The following is a 20571-nucleotide window of genomic DNA, read 5'->3' on the forward strand; positions in this document are numbered from 1 at the left end:
ATATACCATGTGCTGCAGGGCGTTGGGTGCATCACAAAAAGTGCACAAGTAGGATAACTGGATGGTTGAGATGGGCTGTAAGAGGATGCTGTGCGCAAATTAGTTTGTAGCTTTCGTAGGGTTCATAATTCTTTTTGTCACTTTATGGTGTAGTGGTAAGTATGTCCTTCATTTCAGTCTGTAGTATTGCAGGATGTCTGTACATTTCTTGCAGGTATTTCATTTTTTGCAGATATTTCCTACATATTGCGGGAATCGAATTCTTTCTGAGCAGTCAGCGACTAGCTGCCTCTACCGCATTCTTGTTTTTTTGGATTTGAGTCAAGTTTTACGAGATGGGTCATCGTATTTGTCTCAGTTGAATGCGTGTGTGTATGTTATGAGCATACCAGGAACGCAGAATACACCGGGGCGTAAAGGACAGCTTATGGCTCGGCGTAACGTCGGCACTCACCTTGCACCACAGACGTCGCTTTTGTCATAACGAAGTGTAAGCAATGATCGTTGGCGTATCATTAGGGGTCGAGGAACACTAGACTAGGGCTTGCTGATTCATAAGAGTGCACGTGTAATGTTTATTAAATTATTATAAAGTGGGCAACTAACACTGCAAGTCGCTATCACAAATGACTCTAGACAAGCAACACCGCCACAACAGATGTTTGGCAACCGCATATGTAATGCACATTTTGCCGATTTATTCCGCGTGGTTGGTGGCTAAGCATCGTTGCAGCACGTATGTCAGCGTTTATCTGCTACATTAACATAACCGACTATAACGAACGGTATGTCTTTCTCTCATTTAACCCACGCAAGGTGTCTTATAAAGTTTGCAATGCCTATTTCTGCAGCTCCTGAGTTGACATAGAATGCAAATCACGTGTGGCGCATAACGGCATACCACAATGCTTTGTAGTGTCGTTACAGGCTCTTTCCTTCTCTTTCATTCTTTTGTATCCCCTTGCCCCTCCCCAGTACAGGGTAGCCAACCGGAGTATATTCCAGGTTAACCTCCCTGTCTTTCCTCTAGCTTTCTCTCTCTCTCTGGCCATGGTATGCGGGTAATCGCCACATGACGGGGCGAAAGGGTTTCATGACTTACGCGATAGCATGTCATGCTAGGGACGAAGCATTTTAGGGTCTCGGCTCGTCGGCGTGTGATGTCGTCGTCACGTCGTCGGCGTTTCATGTCGTCATCACGGTCCATCATCAACGGGTATGCGCCAGAAAAATTGGCTAAATCCCGCTACTCGCCACGAGTCCATACTAAGCATATTATGAGTTAAATGTTCGTGGTTACTGCCTAAAACATTATGTTTGGCTTAGCAGCGCTGTAAGAATCCCCGACGAAATTTACCAAGGCGCTCAAGTTTCTTATCTAAAACCAGAGGCACAAACGTGGATCTCTACGGTAAAATCATCTATTTGAAACGCTACTTCTTGAAACATATATGCAAAGTGATGATGCCTTACTCGCCAGAAGAAGAAGAAGAAGAAGAAGAAGAAGAAGAAGAAGAAGGAGCACCACCTTAGGGTAAGCTGCATTCCGACGCAGTTTTCCAACAACGTTACTGGAGCTGAAGCACCCTTCCCTACATGCCCGGTTTCAGGCTTGGCAGCATTAGTGCCTCATCAAAGAAATCTCTCTCAAAAGAGTGTGCCAAAGTACCTCGGTCAGGCCCTTCATCTTCTCTCTTTTCTTCTTCTGTCTCTCATTGCCCATTAGGAGCGATTTTGCAATACCCGCGCACACTGCATGCTTCGCTCCCCTCCCAGGTTTCATGTCGGTGTAGCTGAAACACCCTTCTCTAATGCTTCGCCCCTCCCCAGTTTTTATTTATGTCATGAGCTGGCAGTCATTCTTCATACACTCATCCTCCTACGCAAATATTCTACACCAATTGAAGGAGGTGACTGTGAGAGCAGCCGGACGTAGGCGGATAGATAGATAGATAGATAGATAGATAGATAGATAGATAGATAGATAGATAGATAGATAGATAGATAGATAGATAGATAGATAGATAGATAGATAGATAGATAGATAGATAGATAGATAGATAGATAGATAGATAGATAGATAGATAGATAGATAGATAGATAGATAGACACGTCTAGGAATGCCGTTGGGTGGATTTGAAAAGGAGCCAGCTAGAACTAAAGTCTAAGGTAGCCTAAGTAGCCATTCCATTTAGGTTTTGCGCCAAATTTTTAGCCAGATAATACAGACGCGGTATTACATAATACCATTTTGAATAAGCATGACCATAGTGCCACACGCGCTCCTTTCTTTCTGTGTTTTATGTTACCGCCCCCTTAGAAGTGTTACAACTGCCTTGCGCAAGCCGCGTCAGAATGTCCAGGAACATTCAAAATTGTAGTAGATCATTTTGTTAAGATTGCGCACATGACGCGAAATACTCAAGATCATTCCAGTTTGCGCAACCACCAGTGATAAGGCTGGATAGTTGGATGCGTGATGTATAAAAGATGGCGCGTCCCAGCGATGAGCAGTTTTATCGACGGCCGACGCTCTGTTCGCCGCTCTCAGTGTACAGTGTGTATTCCTGTAGACTGACTTTCCGTTTCCCGGCCACAAGTTCGGCCAAATAAAGAGTTTCATCTTCGACACGCCGACTGCTGCCTTCGTCGACGTCACGACCCCGTGACAATAGGAACAATACTTTCCATCTTGCTTTGTCTTCAAGGTACAGATAAGTTTCAAAGAAGTCAATAAATTATAATAAATTCAGTGCGCCAGCATACAGCTTGTGTAGAATAGAGTTTTTGCCAAATGCAGAGTAATCTTGAACCACTCCCGTGAGGAAGTCATTAGGAACATTAAATGTTAAAGCGGCTTTTTTTTTAAGTCGCAGACCGAATTTGATTGGTAGAGTTTACATAATACCAGTCCAGCCTCAAGTAGTAAAATATGGTTGAAGGTGAACAGCCCAGCTTCATTTTGTTGCGGATCACTGTTTTTATCTAGTTCACACGCAAACACGCGCTGTGCATAAGTACTATAAACTTGCGCGTAGCACCAGAATAGCTGGCGGGTAATGTAAGCAGTGTGCTAGCCGTGCGTTTGCCAACGTGCGCGCAACTTTTCCACGCGGTATTTCCAGACGCGCTGCGCTTTGCATTTGTGTGTCTCGATGCGCATAAGCCTGCTGCTGGGGGGCGGACGCTCGCGCACATCGGCTCACACGACAGGAAAGCTTGGAAACAGTGTATTTTTTTTTGCAAATAAGAAGAAAATTGGCTACTTATTGCGCCAAAATAGAAGATCAAAGTAGCCAGAAAGTAGCCATGGAGCCAACCTAAAATTTTCGTCGCCGGGTGGAATCGTAAAGTAGTCGATTTGGCACAAAGTGGCCATCAGCGGCAACCCTGGCTGCGTCGTAGGGTACGGGTAGTCATCAGGTCAGATATGATGTAAAATAAACACGATAAAATATACAAAATTAGCTTACTTCGCGATGCAGTTCTCACAATTCTATGTTCAAGATGCCACGCCAAACGAAAAGTGCGGTTGACAAGACATCAGCTGCCATATCGCAGCACACTCATTTTTTACTCTATTCCTGATGTTAAGACGTTCAGCATTCAGGGATATTAGAAAGAGCCGCGCATGAGAAGCAAGTGTGAGCACTTCATGCCTGTTATACCTATTCCACTTAGATTCTTCTGGACCTTTTGTTACAAACAAATAAATAACGAAACAACTATTAAATAATAAATATTATTTACTAATTATTTATTCAATAATTAATACTGCCGCCTACTGCTTCTGTAATAGAAATCGCTATATATACGTAAAAATAACTTTAATGAAAGGTTCTGCGAGTTTGTGGGACGGGCAAAAGGTCCCGCCTAGGTGACGGCCAAGGAGTTCTTGAGTCCTGGCGTCTTCCTCTGCCCGCTGGACAGCCCAAAGTTGGTCGTCAAGGGCAGAGCTGTGCAACACAGTCTCCCAGCGCGCGGAGGCGGTCGCTAGAGGCTGCGTCCCCAGTATTGTTCGTCGTCTCTCGACATAAGTTCGATGAATTCTTATTTGCCGACAGAAATGAAACACGAGCACTTGAAAGCCATGCTCAAATCTCGTTTCCAATGCACCCTTAATTAATTAATTGAATAATTAATAAATAAATAATTGGCTGCTGTCATTTGTGGCGTAGTTCGTTTTTATGCTTGTTAACGAGAAAGGATGGATGGGGGATGGGCGCGACGCAAACTTCTCCAGCCCCTTTACGCCGGTTTCAAGTTGTAGCCAACTATAGAAATGGCCAAATAAGGATAAAATAAAATGATAATATCAAGCACGCGACATTTGAATGGCACTGTTTTAGCTTCCAATAAAATACTTCATACACTTTTGTAAACCTCTCACCCAAACCTTGCAACATGTGATTGATGCCAGACAATGCACATTTATACTACAGATAGCGAAATGGTGAATACACATACTGACCTCGCCTTCATATTGTCACCTTACTCATTTACCCCTGTAATGATAAGTTATGCCCTTAAGAAACGTACTTCACGGATGGGCATGACATAAATCACTATGGACACTTTCGTCTCCTAGAAGTTATACAAGAAAGCTGCGTGTGTCATTCTTACATTTGAATCAAATTACGCGTTTATTGTGAAATAAATAAGCAAGTTGTCTGCGTTGCGGCAGTGCAGCGTTCGATTCTCGACGCTTGTCTAGATGGCGTTGACCTTCCTTGGCTTGGTGACTCCAAAACGCTTTGGTACAGCGTTGGCCCCCAGAGGACCGCGCAGGCCGAAGCGGTGCCCGATGGCGACGTCGGCGCAGTTGCGGTACGTCTCCTGTGGTCCGCAGCCCAGTGCCATCTTGCCATCGCCACAGTCTCCCCAGTTGTTCGCTGCAGCGAGATTATAAAAGCCTGCTGAACGGAAGCTTAGTTTCATAACAAAATAGACCGACATGTATTCATCACCTAAACACAAGGAATTAAATGGTTTGCTTGTTCTTCTCTCTTCCTTTTTCCAGGCGAACGCTTTAGATGCCTCATCAAACGCGAAAATTGACCGTGGACCGTAGTCCCGCGGCGTCGGCGTCAACACGAGTGATGAAAAAAATCATCGTCACTTGATGACATCACCACATGACGTTATAATGACCTCATAGATTGACAAAACTTGTGACGTCACCAGTCAATATGACGTCACATGATGACGTCTTCACATGACATCGTGGGTTGGTCATAGGTGGGCCGACCACGGAGGCAGTGCAAAAGAACGTCAGCTGCAGAAAGTTTTCAGAGGGGGCGGGAGAGGATAAATCCACCGACTGAGAAGAAAAAGAACATGGCTTTCGCCGTGGAGGCGTGTTAGGCGAACGCATAGGTGACCATGCGGGTTTTCTTTTTATTTTAGCTTTACATGCATGGCCCAAATGATAACACATGGCCCAGATTATACATGGCTCAGATAATAATTATACTTGGTCCAGATAACAATTAATTGAAACTGGAAGCCCGATGGTCACCTATTATGTATTTAAAGCTATAGATAACGAATGATGTGTAGAAACAGTCAGATTAAATATTCGAGGTGTGTACGCACCGAAAGCATGACATGAGTCTGAGGTACATCGTGGTAGTGGACCTCGGAATAATAATGATAAAATCTTTGTTGGACTGTTTACTGCACATTTTCTAAGCCTACTTGTCATTTTCGATACAACTAATTTTCTTATGTCGCTCTACGAGTAGATGAGAAGCACGTGCATGATCTATCGATATAGACGCAATACACACACACCTGACAATGCGGTGCACTGCGCACTGCGCACTACGGCAAAATTTGTCGGTTTATATAAATCCTCGCTGTCGCACGCCATAAGCGCAACGCGGTTAGTTTTCATTATCTCGGACACGACATAGGAGTCGCCGTAACATCGATGAGGCTCTGCTTATGGATGGAAACAACTTTATTGTGGAAACAACTTTATTGAGGCTCTGCTTACCAGATCTCCAGTGCCAGCGCAGGACGCAGTACTCGCAGGTGAGCTTCTCCGGCAGCCGGACCTGAATCATGTAGAGGCCGTTGGTTGCAGTCGGCAGCCGGTAGCGGGTCGGTGGTTCGTCCGTGTAAAAGTGAGACTTCTGCAAAGCACGGCGCCAAAGTGTAGAGTAAGTGTCATGAGAATGTATTGGAGGCACATTCAGGAAATCTATGACGTAACTTCTCTGGACTTGAAAAGTGAATCAAAATGTTCTTCTTCAGGGTCTCACTATCACATGTTCTTTTTATGCACCTATCTTCCAAACACAATCGAGACCAGAGTTTGCGATTCGTCATATTCTCAAGCTTGGTCTAAATACATGACCTGCGTTTAAGCTGACTTAAAAAATCACAGCATATCCACGGATAATGATAATATTGCGCACGCAACACATAGTCTGCGCTGGTCCTTGTGAACTTTCCGTCTGTGTCTTTGTGTTGCGTGCGCAATATTATCATTATGCAACCAAACCAACTAGCCCGCCTTTCCGTTTTATATCCAGGGAGTGAATGATGATGAGTGGGCAGGTTCATCGGTAAACCGTGAATCTTCCATGAATTCTGCCCAGTACATCATCACCGACGTGAGATCGGGCGCGTTTACACTAAAGGTTCGATAAGTTATGACGACTTGCAGCTCACTTTAATTTTACATGTACGCTGTGAATTTTCATTGTTTAGAAAACCATTGCTTTAGAAAACATCTGGCATTTTTCGTTAAGCAGCTGGCGTCTTTTCGTTTTGCTTTAGAAACATCTGGCGTTCTTTCGTTTTGCTTTTAGAAAACATCTGGCGTCTTTCGCTGGTTTATTTCATCAATCAACGGCGTTTTGAACAAAATTTTTATTGTTTAATCACGCACAGGAGAAATCTCACCAGGCACTACCTTGGAGGTAAACAATGGCTGCTAATGGGAATGAGAGACAGAAGAAGTCGGCTTTTAGCTAACACTTACACTTCTACTTCTACTAACGTTTCCTACTGGAACATGCTAGTGGCTGCTAATGGGGAATGAGAGACAGAAGAATTCGGCTTTTAGTTAACGCGCACGCTGCGAATTTTTTATTGTTCAACAACGCACAGGAAAAATCTCCCACCGGCACCACCTTGGACGTCAAGATCTGGTACTAGCGTTACGACTGGTTACGCACTACTACGACTACGAGGGACGAACGGGTGCCGCCTTAAGGAGCTTCGCCCCTAAAAAATGTATATTTATTTATTCACTAGCGGGCCCCTGATAAATCAACATTCTTTTACTTTCTCTCTCTCTGGAATAATGTCCCACAAAAATAATTTGGCTGTGAGAGATAGCGTGTGGAAAGCTGAGGATTAATAGGGACACTTGGCATGCTTTAACTTCCTAAATTTTGCTTTTCACCATGACATAGCATGGATCACAATGTAGCATACACAAGGACTCAAGAAGGAAAGACAAACGGACACACGAACTAGCACTCGACAGGTTGTTGAAAGGTAGCGCTTGTGTCTGCTTGTCGTTTCTTCTTTCGTTCTAGTTTCGTGCAGCACCACGATGCAAGCCGTCCCATGGTAATAAACCAACACGCCCACATTTGCATCCTCATCGACTTCATATGCACCTCACGTCCCAAAACTGCACAGTTGGTTCTGAGGGACGCCATAAGGGCCCAGGATTAAAATTTACATCCTCAGTGTTTATAGGTAGACCTCACTCTAAGTGCATGCGTTTTCACGTTTCTTCACCACCGCGGTGCGTGGTCGGGAGTCAAATTCGCGATCCTATGCCCATTCGCATGACGCTAAAGCCGCTGAATTAACCCTTTCAGACCTGGATTTTTTATTTTGGTCAGGGACTCCTTTTGTGTGTGTTTTCCTATTAGTTATGGTCTCAAAAGACCACAAACGAAAAATTGAGCCAGTGGTGCAAGTATTAATGGATTTAAGACATGACATCAAATTAGGTCATCAGGGCTCAGCGGTTGTGAAATGAGAAAAGTGGCATATTTTTTTTTCTGCTATTCACTAGAGTACACAAAATGTGAACCACGTGTCATTTTTCAGTGTGATACTCATTGAAACAACTTCGGTACGTCGACCCGAAAATGGCGCTTACCCGCCTCAGCTGACCCGCCTCAGCGTCGTCGTCGTTGTTGTTGTTGTTGTTGTTGTTGTTGTTGTTGTTGTTGTTGTTGTTGTTGTTGTTGTTGTTGTTGACCTCTCGTCATGGCACATACCCAATGGAGGGGATCGGCCGAGTAGATGGTGAATTCATCCTATATTTTCTGTATGTTGTGACTCCTTATTACGCTATTTGTTTTGAATTAAAGTGCCAATTATGAGTAATGAAAAATTTTAATGCTCATGGAATTTAGCAAGATATTCTTCTAGTCGCAATGATGTATTCCTGAACAGCAAAGAAAACATCCCTGTGGCTATACCCCGGGTAGTGGCCCCAAAAGAAAGAACAATGGATTCCGATAATTCCAGACCTAGTTTTCGAAGAGGTGGTACACGTATTCGTTTCCTGAATGTGTTGAACACGCGACATGATAGGAAAAAATGACTAATCGTTTCTTCCTCATTACAGAAGGGGCACAGAGAGGAGTTTACAAAACCTGAACGATGGAAGTAAAAATTCAGGGAAGTAACGCGGCAACGAATTTTTGTTAGGGCAACTTCCATCAACCTTGAATTAGCTAAATCGCTGTGCCAAGGGAATAGAAGAAACTTGTACGCTGGAGACGCTGTCAATGCCGAGTCTAATAAGCTTTTTTTAATTGTAAGTGTCCGGAAACGCGCCGTCGTGATGTAAGCTGTTGGCGGGAAAACAGGAATTATCGGTGCAGTCAGCGACGTCTTTGCAAGGCTGTCCGCCATTTCATTGCGAAACAAACCCTTGTGGGCAGGTACCCAAATTAAATGAATATATTGTAGATGCGCGGGGACCAGTATTTTAAACAGATTTGTTATAGGTGTGTCACCGGATGTGGAAAGCGAAAAGCACACAGACAATGAATCGGTCATTACTGCCGCTACTGGAATTGAAGTACTTAGCTTACGTAAAGCCAGAATTATTGCCATAAATACAGCAAGGAAAACGGGAATAAAATCCGGCAATCGCAATGAAAAAGACCAATCAAGTTCAGGGCAAAATATTCCGATACCAGATTTTTCCTCCGACTGCGATGCATCCGTTGCAATAAAAACATTCGCTGACATAGTTTGTATATGTTCTTGCAACAAACCATTTAAAATGCCGGAAGGTAACAATTTCGCGTGGTTCGGAAAAATATCATGATACACAATTTCGAGATAGTTATCTTGTGTAGTCAGAGGAAGTAAATCACGAATTTGTACCTTTAGTGGATAGAGTAATGACTGAACATATACAATTTGTGGTTTATGAAATTTGGGCCAATGCGCTGAGAAAAAGAAGTCAGGGTCCGAGATAAAAATGATCTGATCGCGGATAGAGGGTGATTTGTGTAATCTTAAGAAAGTTTGCACCGTTAGAAGGTTAAATCGGCATAAAAGGGGTGGCGTGCGCGCTTCTAGGTATAACACTGCATTTGCAACATATTTAGGAAGGCCTAAGCACAGCCGTAGAGCTTCTCTCTCAAGTAGAACCAGCGGCCGAAGCTTGTACGCTGGCGCACCAGAAAATAGAACACAACCAAATTCTAACACCGGCCGGCCATACATTTTATATATCATCAAAAGTGCCTTTCTTCTCATCCTGGATCTACGGCTGCTCACCCTGCGCAAAACACCCATAGCGCGTACTCCTTTTGTCGCGACGTATTCAATATGGGGACCCCAATTGAGATGTTCATTATAAATAACTCCAAGGTACTTTAATGATTCGACTTGCGGGATATCTTGGAGCTTATAATTAATAGATATGTGCACAGCGTCTTGAACAGGAAAAACGAGAATAGCACACTTATTAGCATTCAGGTTCAACTGTAAACCATCTAGCCAAATTTCGAGTGTCTTTAAGTATGCTTGCAGTGTACTGTATAGACAATGAATGTCAGGGGCCATCGCAAAGAAAGAAATGTCGTCTGCATAAACATACGTTTTCACATCTGGATGTAGGGGGATAGCACTCAGCAAGATTTTAAACAGAACTGGGGATAGTACGGACCCCTGAGGTACACCCCGAGTTTGTGTTTAGAAGAGGAGAAGCCGTCTTGAAAACAGTAAAACTCTCTGCCACTTAAAAATTCCGTCACCCAGGCTACTATATAAGCAGGAAACCCGTGACTCCACAAACGAATAATTAGAATGGGATGCTCTACACTGCCATATGCTTTACATATGTCTAATGTAACTAATGCCGCATACTGTTTTTTTTTTGGCGGGCAATGTGAATACGGCTTTCTAGGTCCACATGCGCGTGCCATATTGAATAACCAGATCTAAAACCTATTTGACACGAACTCAATAATTGTTTGTCGCTAATAAATTTTAATATATGGGCATGGAGGACCTTTTCGATAAGTTTTACTACATTGGATGTTAATGCTATTGGTCTTATGCTATCGAGATTATACCCTGCCCCTTGCTTCTTAAGCAATGGTATAATTTTGGCAATCTTCCATTCATAAGGTATCCATGCTTTTGTAAGGGAATAGTTTACCAAGCCTAAAAGATCATCCAGGTATTCCTGGTACAGTATCTTTAGCATTGTATTTGTTATTGCATCAGGACCTGGTGCAGCTTTTGGCAATCTTTCCATGACTTGAGCTAATTCGAAAGTCGATACTTCTGAGTATTCTGAGAATACTGGTGAAGAAACGGAATTCGAAAGCCGCGTTGCGAACCTGTTTTCTAGTCCTAAAGCCAATTGATCTAATGATTCCTGCAGTTCTTGTGAGGTGTAAACTATCGAGTCCGCATTTCCTGGCACTTGTATCCTCTTTCTGCACCGAAGGAAATTGAATAACGCGCGTTTGTTATTCGATTTAGACAGGTAGTCGAATTGTTTTTTATCAAATTCCTCTTTGGCACGTGAAACTGTACGTTTGAATGTCGCTGCAATGAATTGGTAATCCTTCCAATCTTGTGGACTCTGATTACATATAAGTCTTTTCCATGCAGCTTTCCTTCTTCTATAATCCCGTGTGCACTCATGGTTCCGCCACCTGCTAGGCGGGGCATTCTTGGTTGACGCCGAAGAAATTACAAATTCTGATGCTTTTTTGCAGGCTTCTAAAGCTGAACAAAGGTTCACTCCGAGGTCTTCGTTTCTGCCACTGGACACTGTGTTAATATTAGTACTCAAGCAGACTTTAAACTTTTTACAATTGACTGATGTTCTCTGTTTTCTGTCGAGTGATTTTATGGGACAGGCGATTTCAAAATACACAGGAAGGTGGTCGCTATTTGAAGCAAAATCGATTGTTCTCCAAGCCTTCACTGAAACACTGGAGCTACAAAATGAAAGATCTAACACTGATCGTGCCCGACCGCGAACGAATGTAGGCTGCCTCATGTTTAGGCATGTTAGGTTTTCATGACTGGCCCAGTCCCACAGAAGTGTGCCAGAGGAGTCTGTTCTAAATCCCCATGAAACATGATGAGAGATGAAGTCGCCGGTAAGAAGGAATTCATTCTTGCAACTGGCTAGGGCACTATCTAATTGTTGTGTACTGTGCACACCCATAGGAAAATATGCATTTATAATAGAAAAAGGTCGATGTCCTGGAATACTGAGATCTATCGCCAAAATTTCACAGTCCGATGACATTAGCCGATAGACAATGCTCGCTGTATGACAAAATTTATTCGATAATAGTATCATTATACCACCACCTAGTGATGGACGATCTAACCGTAATGCACGAAAATTTTTAACATGATAATTTTTAGCAGAATTAAGCCAGGTTTCTTGTAATAATATTATGTCAGGATTTAATTGATTAACTAAACAAAGTAAATCCGTTGAAGAAATGCAAAGGACGACAATTCCACTGTAAAACTTTTAAAGTACCTATGTTGATGAACGGATTACTTCAGCAACTACTATTTCCAAGATACTTTCTTTAATAACTGACTTTGAATTTGAATTTGTTTTCTTGGTTTTTGTGCTTGGGCAGGGAGAATTTACTGGAGACCCAGTTCGCTTCTGGCGCCTAGCCTCATGGCTTATGTCCATTTCATCCTGGGCCTCAGCTTGCTCTGAGGTGGAGGGTTCAGATGGAATTGCCATTTGGTTTTCTCGGGGTGTCCGCTGTGGGACTGAATTAGACGACACTGCCGCTGCACAAGATGCAGGTTTGGCCATTGGTACTACGGCTGTTGAGAATAGCTGTGTCATTTGCGAACAAAACACTTGCGAGATATACTCACTTACACTCGTAATGATGTGCTCCATCGCCTTCGACATTGCTTTCTCGACCGCTGACTCAATAAAATTCAAAAGTTTTGTGTCAGTTAGAGGATCTTGCCTCGCAGCTACACCAGAATATCCAAAGGCTCTATCCTTAACAACTGTTATAGCTTCTTCGGTCAAGCTTCTTTTTCTTTGCGGCTCACAGCTCCGCAAGCACGTCACCATTTTGGTGTCAATCGCAGTGGGTATCATTGAAGAAGTATTCCCCCAAGAGTGGGCAGTTTTGGTTTCATTTCCGAAGTGCTAGGGGAAATGTTGCGTGATGGTGTCAATTGACACCGCCAGCGCCGAAAGGGTTAACGCAACGCTTTGAATAGGCTTCTTCTGTATGCAGCGACCTGTATTTAATGGCTTGCAACGCTTTAAACAAGCAGATTGAAATATAAACCTCATAGTTTTCAATGTAAAACGTATGGTGATTCGTTAAGCTTAATGCCGTGTGGCATCTGCTTCTGATTGTGTCAGTCTGTAACGCTGTATATGTCAGATATCCATCAGCACTGGATGAAAAAACATTGCAATTATGGAAATGGCCACTGCTTACATTCTACTAAAGTCAAGTGACCGCGGTTCTTGTCTACATCTTCAATATTCCTTGTTCATTCTATAGAACTGTGTCATTGCGTCAGTATATAGGAACCTCACAGTAGAAAAGCAAAAACTGCTAATTGTATTTGCATGCACAGTCGCGCTCAATATGAGTTACAACACGGTGGCCGTTGTTGAAGGGACCCCGAGCCCGCACGGCGACACTGGCAAACGTTAAATTGGTTTAGAGAATGCCCGTAACAGAAACAGTGCTTACTTCACTAATTTTTGCTTTGTTGGCGCCACTTTGAGCACTGACAGCATGTTGCAACTCATATTGGACGCGATGCAATGCTGGCTCATATTGGTTAGCACGTGTGTAAATCTGCTACTTCTGTTTTTTCTTCCTTTTTTTTTCACTAGATTCATAACAGGGGACCTTTCGATTAAAGATGTCTGAGTCCGAATTTGAAGGGCATGTTACCAAACGAATTAAAATTTAATGCCGGCCTTTTATGTATGATTTCTACATGATTGAAATATTCAACGTATTGTTGATTGGTTTATTATTGAATTGTTTATTATAGGGGCGTTTATTTATGCGCCAGTTTAGGCTGCAGCTCAAGCCAATACTTTGTTTCTTAAACGTTTAGTGTCAGCTTTTTGTGCAGCGTTCGTGGTGCTGTTGGCGTTGGCATTCCACTTTTTCATGCCATAAATATTGTATAATAGTGCATAAAAACATACACGTTAATGCGTTAGTATCTTAAAGAGCGAAGCTCTTCAAGCTTTTCGTTGCGCCGGGTAGTGCGAAGAGTAATTGTCATCACCATGAACCGGTGCGCGCTCGTTTCGCCCTTTTCAACTTCTGCCTCGCTCCCAAAACACGTGCACCGATTTCTCCGGCGCGGCCTGTAATGACCCTGACGGATGAGAGGAAATAACGAGTACAGAGAGAGAGAGAGAGAGAGAGAGAGGAGGAAAGAGAGAAAAAAGAAAGATATAAAGAAAGAGAAAATCATGAAGAAAAAATTTCTGATGAGGCGGCGGGATTCGAACCCTCGTACCCACGATCCGAAGGCAAGCGTCCTAACCACTCGGCTATCCAGGCACGCTGGCAGAGCATGGCATAGACTTGTACAGTATAGTAGAGCAAAGTGCCGGGAAAGGAATATGAGGGTGACGAGGAGAGAAACGGGGAGGGGAGAGAGTAAAACATAGCATTGAAACAAAGAGAAATAGAGAGGAAGAAAGGGAAGAAAGACAGAAAGAGAGACTCAGATATAAAGAGAGAGGTAGAAAAAAGAAGCAACAAATAGAAAGAGAGAGAAAGAAAGAAAGAAGGGCAAGAAGGAGAAAGATAGAAAGAGGAGAAAGACAAAGAAATACATTGGCAGAAAAACAAAGAAATAGACACAAAAAGACATAGAATATACAGAGAGATGAAAGCAAGAGAAATAGTGGAAGAAAGAAATAGAAAACTAAAGAGAAAAAATAAGGTCGCCCAGCTCCGCACTCCCTTCAGGCTTGGCACCACTAGTGCGAAGCGTCACGTAATAACTAATCACGTTACAGAAATCGCGTAACATCCAGGCACGTGCCTGATATCACGTAACACTCACGTGACTAAAATCATGTAACATCATGTAACTACTCGCGTGACTAAAAATCACCTAACATCACGCAACATCTAGTCACGTGATGAAAAATCACGTAGCATTTTGCCATGCGACTAAAATCACGCAACACCGCGTAGTAGCTAGTCACGTGACATGTCCCGCCATAAACCCCGTAACAGCTAGCCACGTGACATGTTCCCACCAAAAATCACATAAGAGCTAGTCACATGACTAAAATAACATCGTCACGTAGCAGGTAGTCACGTGACATGTCTAGCCAAGTCTAGGCATACTTAGTACTGCTAGCAAAAACTTACCTACTTAGCAAAAGCTTGGAAATACTAGCAATACTTAGCTATAGACCTTTTTTTCGTGGGCGCGGCCATATTGCCTAGCGGGCGGCGCCGTCTCTGGTCTGGCAACACACTGGCATGTGCGAAGCTCCGCGTTTGTATGGAAGGTATGCGCGCGGCTGCGGTTGCAGTCGGTTTTCTTCGTTCTGGCGTGCTGAATTTCGTATCAAGAGATGCGGTCTACGTAGGAAATGAGTCTGTGAGACGTCCTGAAAAGGTTTGATTCATTGAGGGTCAATGATGTTAATATACGGCAGCGCGAACGTGTCCGCAAGTGGTCGATGTCATATATTTTCGGCATTGTCTGTTGGAAAACCACGCAAATATTTCGACTCGTTCTAGCAGGGCAAGCAAGTTCCGCCACTCGTACGGGATACAATGAATTTTTTTCTTGGACTGTAAACCTTTAGTTAGATTTTTTCATACACGGTGTGTTTATGCTGTCGCACCGACTACCGCTCGTACATGCGGTCGCGCGTGAACACGCAGTCTCGATTTCATGGCGCAGCATCTGTTTGTTACTCACAAACAGTTGCCTATCTTGTTTCTGAACTTCTAAGTGACCGCTTATTACTCATTTGTTTATTGCCCACCGGTGTGGACGAAGTTAGAGCTGTTTACATGGATGTGCTGGCACATAAAAACGATGCTGATGTTGACATGTCGGCGCGCTTCTTTTTCTTTTTTTCTTTTAAGAGTCGTGATATTTCATTGGATTTCGGCGGCGATAAGATGAGAATGCTGATAGAGTTTCTTCTGCCGGTGAAGGCACGAAGCGCGCCCGGGCTCGAGCCTTTGATCGGCATCGGATGTGATTCGCGTTTTCTTGTTTGTTTTTGTTTTTTTATAACTTCGTATATCAGATGTACTGTTCTTGCGGAATTCTTGCTGTCATTCGCAAAGCTAAGCAGCAAAATTGTCAGTTCAATAAACACTAGATAAGCGTAACAACGTGGTTTTTGTATCGCGCTTGGAAGAGAATTAACTATGTTATATATCATTGCGCGACTTGTCGGACACGGTTCTCAACCACGTAAAAATTTGTCTTCCTGAGGTAGTTGTTCTACACGGAGCGGCAGAAGTCTTTTCTTTTGCTTTTTTTTTACTTTTTGGCTTTCATATCACTCATCGTATACGATACACCCCGCTGTCTTACGGAAGTTGCTACCTCACGACAGAGATCTCGCCACGTCCTTTTTGTTTAGTGTTCATTGAATGTTCGGGTTTTACAAGGCTGGTACGGAGCAATAATAAATGTATGATGCCGGTTACCCCGCTGCGAAGTGAGAGATTTCTCGTCCATGCTTATACCGGTATACATCAGCTGCAGCGATCACCGTGTTGAGCCGGCCTGCGAAGCTAATTGTGAGACCAACACATCATATTAAAATATAATAATAAAACGAAGCGAAAACAACTCAGGTGGCTACTCGAGTGGTGCTTAGATGTTTTGGACTTTACCGGACAGGACCGTAAATGACCGCTTGTGTTTGTTCGCAAATCTGGCCATATACGATTGACACTTGACTGCGTGGAACACTGCGAATTCCAGATATATTGCGGCACTTGCCGATTTAGAACCTGTAACGCAACACAAATGATGTACCTTGAAGAGTGCGCACAAGCACGACACTCCGCGTTTGGTGATTCACGTCGCATACTTTTCCAGACAGCGGTTTCCTTTTTTCTCTAGTTGTTAGAACAACCAAAAACGGCACAGTGGTTTCCCGTTGACCTTTCGCTGGCTGACATTGCATTAAAAGAGAACAAAATCCGCAGGTCGACCTAAAACACGCAAAAATTGCTCGAAAACCCCACTCATCCAAGCATTAGCCCGCACACTCCGCGCCGTCGCGCACGAGCCAGAAAGGAGGAAAGCGCTGGTTGCCAGTCCGGTCCTCCTCGCCCGATGCAACGGTCTATAGTCGGATACAACTTAAGAAGTCCGGAGAGGCCCCGCCCAGACTACCGAAGAACGGCAGCGATCGCCTCCGCGACACTGAAGAAGTAGTCCCGCTCACTCACTCGGGGATGTTCTCCGAAGGCGGAGCCACCGGTAGTTGACGTCAGTCGGAGAGCGCGTCCCATTGGTGCAGGCTTGTGTGCACCCGCTTTGAGGAGAAAATCTTGCGGACTTCTAAAGTTGTATCCGACTATAGGTCGAACACTAGCTCACGTGATGGTTCCGGTATTGCGCCTCTAGTCCTTCACATATTCGACGTACCTTACGTGTGGGTCCGCTAGCAGTGACTACGGCGAGCGGGTGCATGTCGAAGCACTCCTCACTCTCGGCCACTTCCCACGATGCCCTGGGGCAGAGGGCAAACTCGAAGTGTCCCAGGTGGTTGGTCTCGACGTCAACCACTAGGTCGACGAGCTGTCCGGGCGCGTAGCGCCGCACCGTCACGTTGCGCGCGTACACGTTGCCGGTCTCGTGACGTCGTGGCCGCGGCAGCGCGTAGTTGTCGCCGCACACGCCACACCGGCCGCCGTTGTCCTCCCACTGGACCTGCGGTTCGCGACAAGCAGCCGCGCCGCCGCTCAACAGTAAAAATGTGCCGCACGCCGCGTATGTCCACTTAATGTTCAATGTTCTCACGCTATAATCCAACACAAATGTTCTTTTGTAAATTGCACTTCGATTCAAGCAGCATATAGGCTTACTCGATACGTACATATTAAACACGCAAGCACTGGTGTACGTAGGTATTTCAACGCGCACTCATGCATACATATACGAACACGCGCATGCACACACGTAAGAAAACGTAGTGAGAACCTTTCTATAATAGAATGTAATTAATCGCTGGTTAGCAGATATGCTTTCGCCATTCTTTGTTAACGCTTTCGTTTAATTGTTATAGAAATATACTCGCATGGAGGTATGTTAGGCACGCTGCGCGCGTCTTATTTCTTTCCTGTTCTTTCCCAATCTACTCCATGCGGTTTATTCAGAATTTTTAGTAATGTCCTTTTGTGAACTCTAAATGTCTGCTTATCGTAAAAACGTTTTTTCATGGCATCAAAATAATTGAACTAACTTCTATATAGTTAATATTTGTTGGCTGGTTTAATGGTGTATCCAAGAAGGCTAATGTACTTACGACAAATGGTACATTCTGAAGGTTTTGCCGCTCTGCGTATCAAGTGGCTCACCTTTATGCCTCCGCAAAAGAGCTCGGTGTCTTCGAAGTTAGGGGGCGTGTCGTAGCTTATCCGCCACATGGAGTTTCTCGCCGGTGGTTCGATGAGCCTACCATGACCTTCTGTTCCAGGAACGTGAAGTACGACGAATATTGTCGCAAAAAGGCCAAGCATCGCAGGCATCCTTGTCCACGAACAGAATGCGTTGTAAGACATCTTCAAGACGTCTTCTGACTGTGGAAACGGCATTGAGGTCACCTGTGTTCATTCCCGCCATCTACAACGACCGCTAACTCCAAGTATTAAAGACCGTTTACATACATTATATATCGTTCCAAGACCTAGCTTCAACTTCAAATAAATAAACAAGTTTTGGCGGCCTCAATTTAATCGCAGTTCTGCACACTCATGCCAGTAACAGTGATAGTCGCATCCATCGGAACAAGTGCCACTTTTCACAGCTAAGCGCAAGCTTGATTTTTTTTTTTGGTTTGAGGCCCGTGTACGTATATTTATGTGCACGTTAAAGAACCCCACGTGGTCAGAATTTCCGGAGCCCTCCACTACGGCGTCTCTCATAATCATATCGTGGTTTTGGGAAGTTAAACCCGATATATAATAATAATAATAATAATAATAATAATAATAATAATAATAATAATAATAATAATAATAATAATAATAATAATAATAATAATAATAATAATAAATTTTATTATTATTATTATTATTACTATTATTATTCCTGGGCACGTTAAATAAATGATTGATTGATTGATTGATTATTTGACTTTTTTGTCAGTGCTGCTTGTAAGCAACTACCCTTCAGTATCATGAACATGCCACTTTATAATCAGGTCCGCTACTCTACATGATTATACCTGAGGAGGCTCCTGTTAAGATGACTGCAACCTGTGTATGAATACTTTAGCATATGGGTATTAGTGGTAATACAGGGAGATCTCTATAACAGTGAGACGCATTTGCATTTTCACTCGAGATTCGCCCTAAGCGTATATTAGCCCTGAACGTTACTAGACCTCTCGATTATCGTTCTCGGTTCTTTGGTAAAGTGTCCAACTTTCCAAGTTTAAAGCAGCTTACGTCATGTGGCCTCATTTTGTCCCCCAACAATATTCTAGCCTACTTGAATGCATCTCCTTCTTTAGCTGGGCGCTTTAACAAGAAAGAGCGTATTTCGGTCGTCTTTCTGCCCACAGCACAAATCGTCATCTTTCTCGCCTGCCCTTCCTCGCGTTATCGCCACGATTCCAGTAGTTTTAAATTACGAACGGCGTGCGCGCTCCCAGCCTGACATAGCATTCTTGAGCGAAATTGGCGAGCGCAGAGTAACCAACAAAGGAAACTAAAGAAAGTCAGATGATGATTATTGTCGTGGAACAAAATCACTCCCCTAAGGGTGCAAACTGTTTTTAGGGCGTTTGCGTTCTGCTCACTGTCAGACCATGAACAGCATGCGCTTATCAGAATGGCATAGCTCTTCTGAAATTGACGTAGCATGTTAAGAGTGCTATGGGATTTTTTTTCTTTTTCAGGGCGATATTAGAGCGTTAGGACCGCTCTAAAAATGTTATGAAAGACAATTGTCGGGATTTAATGTCCCAAAACCACGATATGATTACGACGGACGCCGTAGAAGAGGGCTCCGGTAATTCAAACAATCTGGTGTTCTTTAACATGCACCTAAATCTAAGTACACGGGTCTCTAGCATTTCGCCTTCATCGAAACGCGGCCGCCGCGACCAGGATTCGATCCCGCGACCTCCGGGTCAGCCGTCCAGCCCCGTAACCTCTAGACCACCGTGGCAGGTGGTCTAGAGGTTACGGGGCTAACCACCGTGGCAGGTGGTTATTAAAGGCAGAAGCAGAGCTTTCGCGCAAACATAACCGCTAGTTCTGATGACATTAGTGAGCATTAGCAGCACTTTACATAGTTAAGTCATACGGCTTCAAAGCTGTCGTCAATGGCTTCGGCAGCTCAACCAAGGTGATATGACCGGCATAGTGTTTAAATAAATAAACAAAAAGCAAGCAAGGTTCATGATGATGGTTTTTAAATACATAATGCAAGTCCGCCAAGGCTGTAAAAACATTGGAAGTGTGCCCGCGCATTCTCCCAAACGAGTCCCACGTTATTGTTTTTCTGGAATGCTTACGTAACGCCTGCTTTCTAGTTTGATTGCTCCTCTCACGTGCTTCATGACGACGACTCGTGCCTACTATACCCCTGATATGTCGTATCAACTTACCCCAATAGGAACCAAAGGGCCCCGCGGTTATTCACTTGAGAGGATACGGCACCGTAAAACGGAGGTGGCCCGGGCTGGGAGATGTGTACTGGCGGCGGTTTTCTGAGAACTGTAAACGGGACGACCCGCCACCCGTCTGGTGGAACGCTCCTCAGACGCACGTGATGCGTCGAGCACAACAAGAACGGGTTGTTGCGGGCAACAGGAAAGGGGTTGCCTCGAAGCCATCCACGTGCCACAGT

The 20571-nt window shown here is 44.0% G+C and overlaps 1 protein-coding gene across 1 annotated transcript; it reads right to left on the bottom strand.

The window, feature by feature from the left end:
- Positions 1-4710: 4710 nt before the first annotated feature.
- LOC119375155 (uncharacterized) lies at positions 4711-18242 on the bottom strand. The gene is made up of 4 exons (XM_037645347.2): positions 18072-18242; positions 17140-17424; positions 5999-6137; positions 4711-4892 (listed from the first exon to the last, which is right to left on the bottom strand). Exons 1-4 carry the CDS (start codon positions 18240-18242, stop codon positions 4711-4713), a joined length of 777 nt encoding a protein of 258 aa, XP_037501275.2.
- Positions 18243-20571: the final 2329 nt, after the last annotated feature.

This window comes from Rhipicephalus sanguineus, chromosome 11 (assembly GCF_013339695.2).
Source record: "Rhipicephalus sanguineus isolate Rsan-2018 chromosome 11, BIME_Rsan_1.4, whole genome shotgun sequence".
Classification (NCBI taxonomy): Eukaryota; Metazoa; Arthropoda; class Arachnida; order Ixodida; family Ixodidae; genus Rhipicephalus; species Rhipicephalus sanguineus.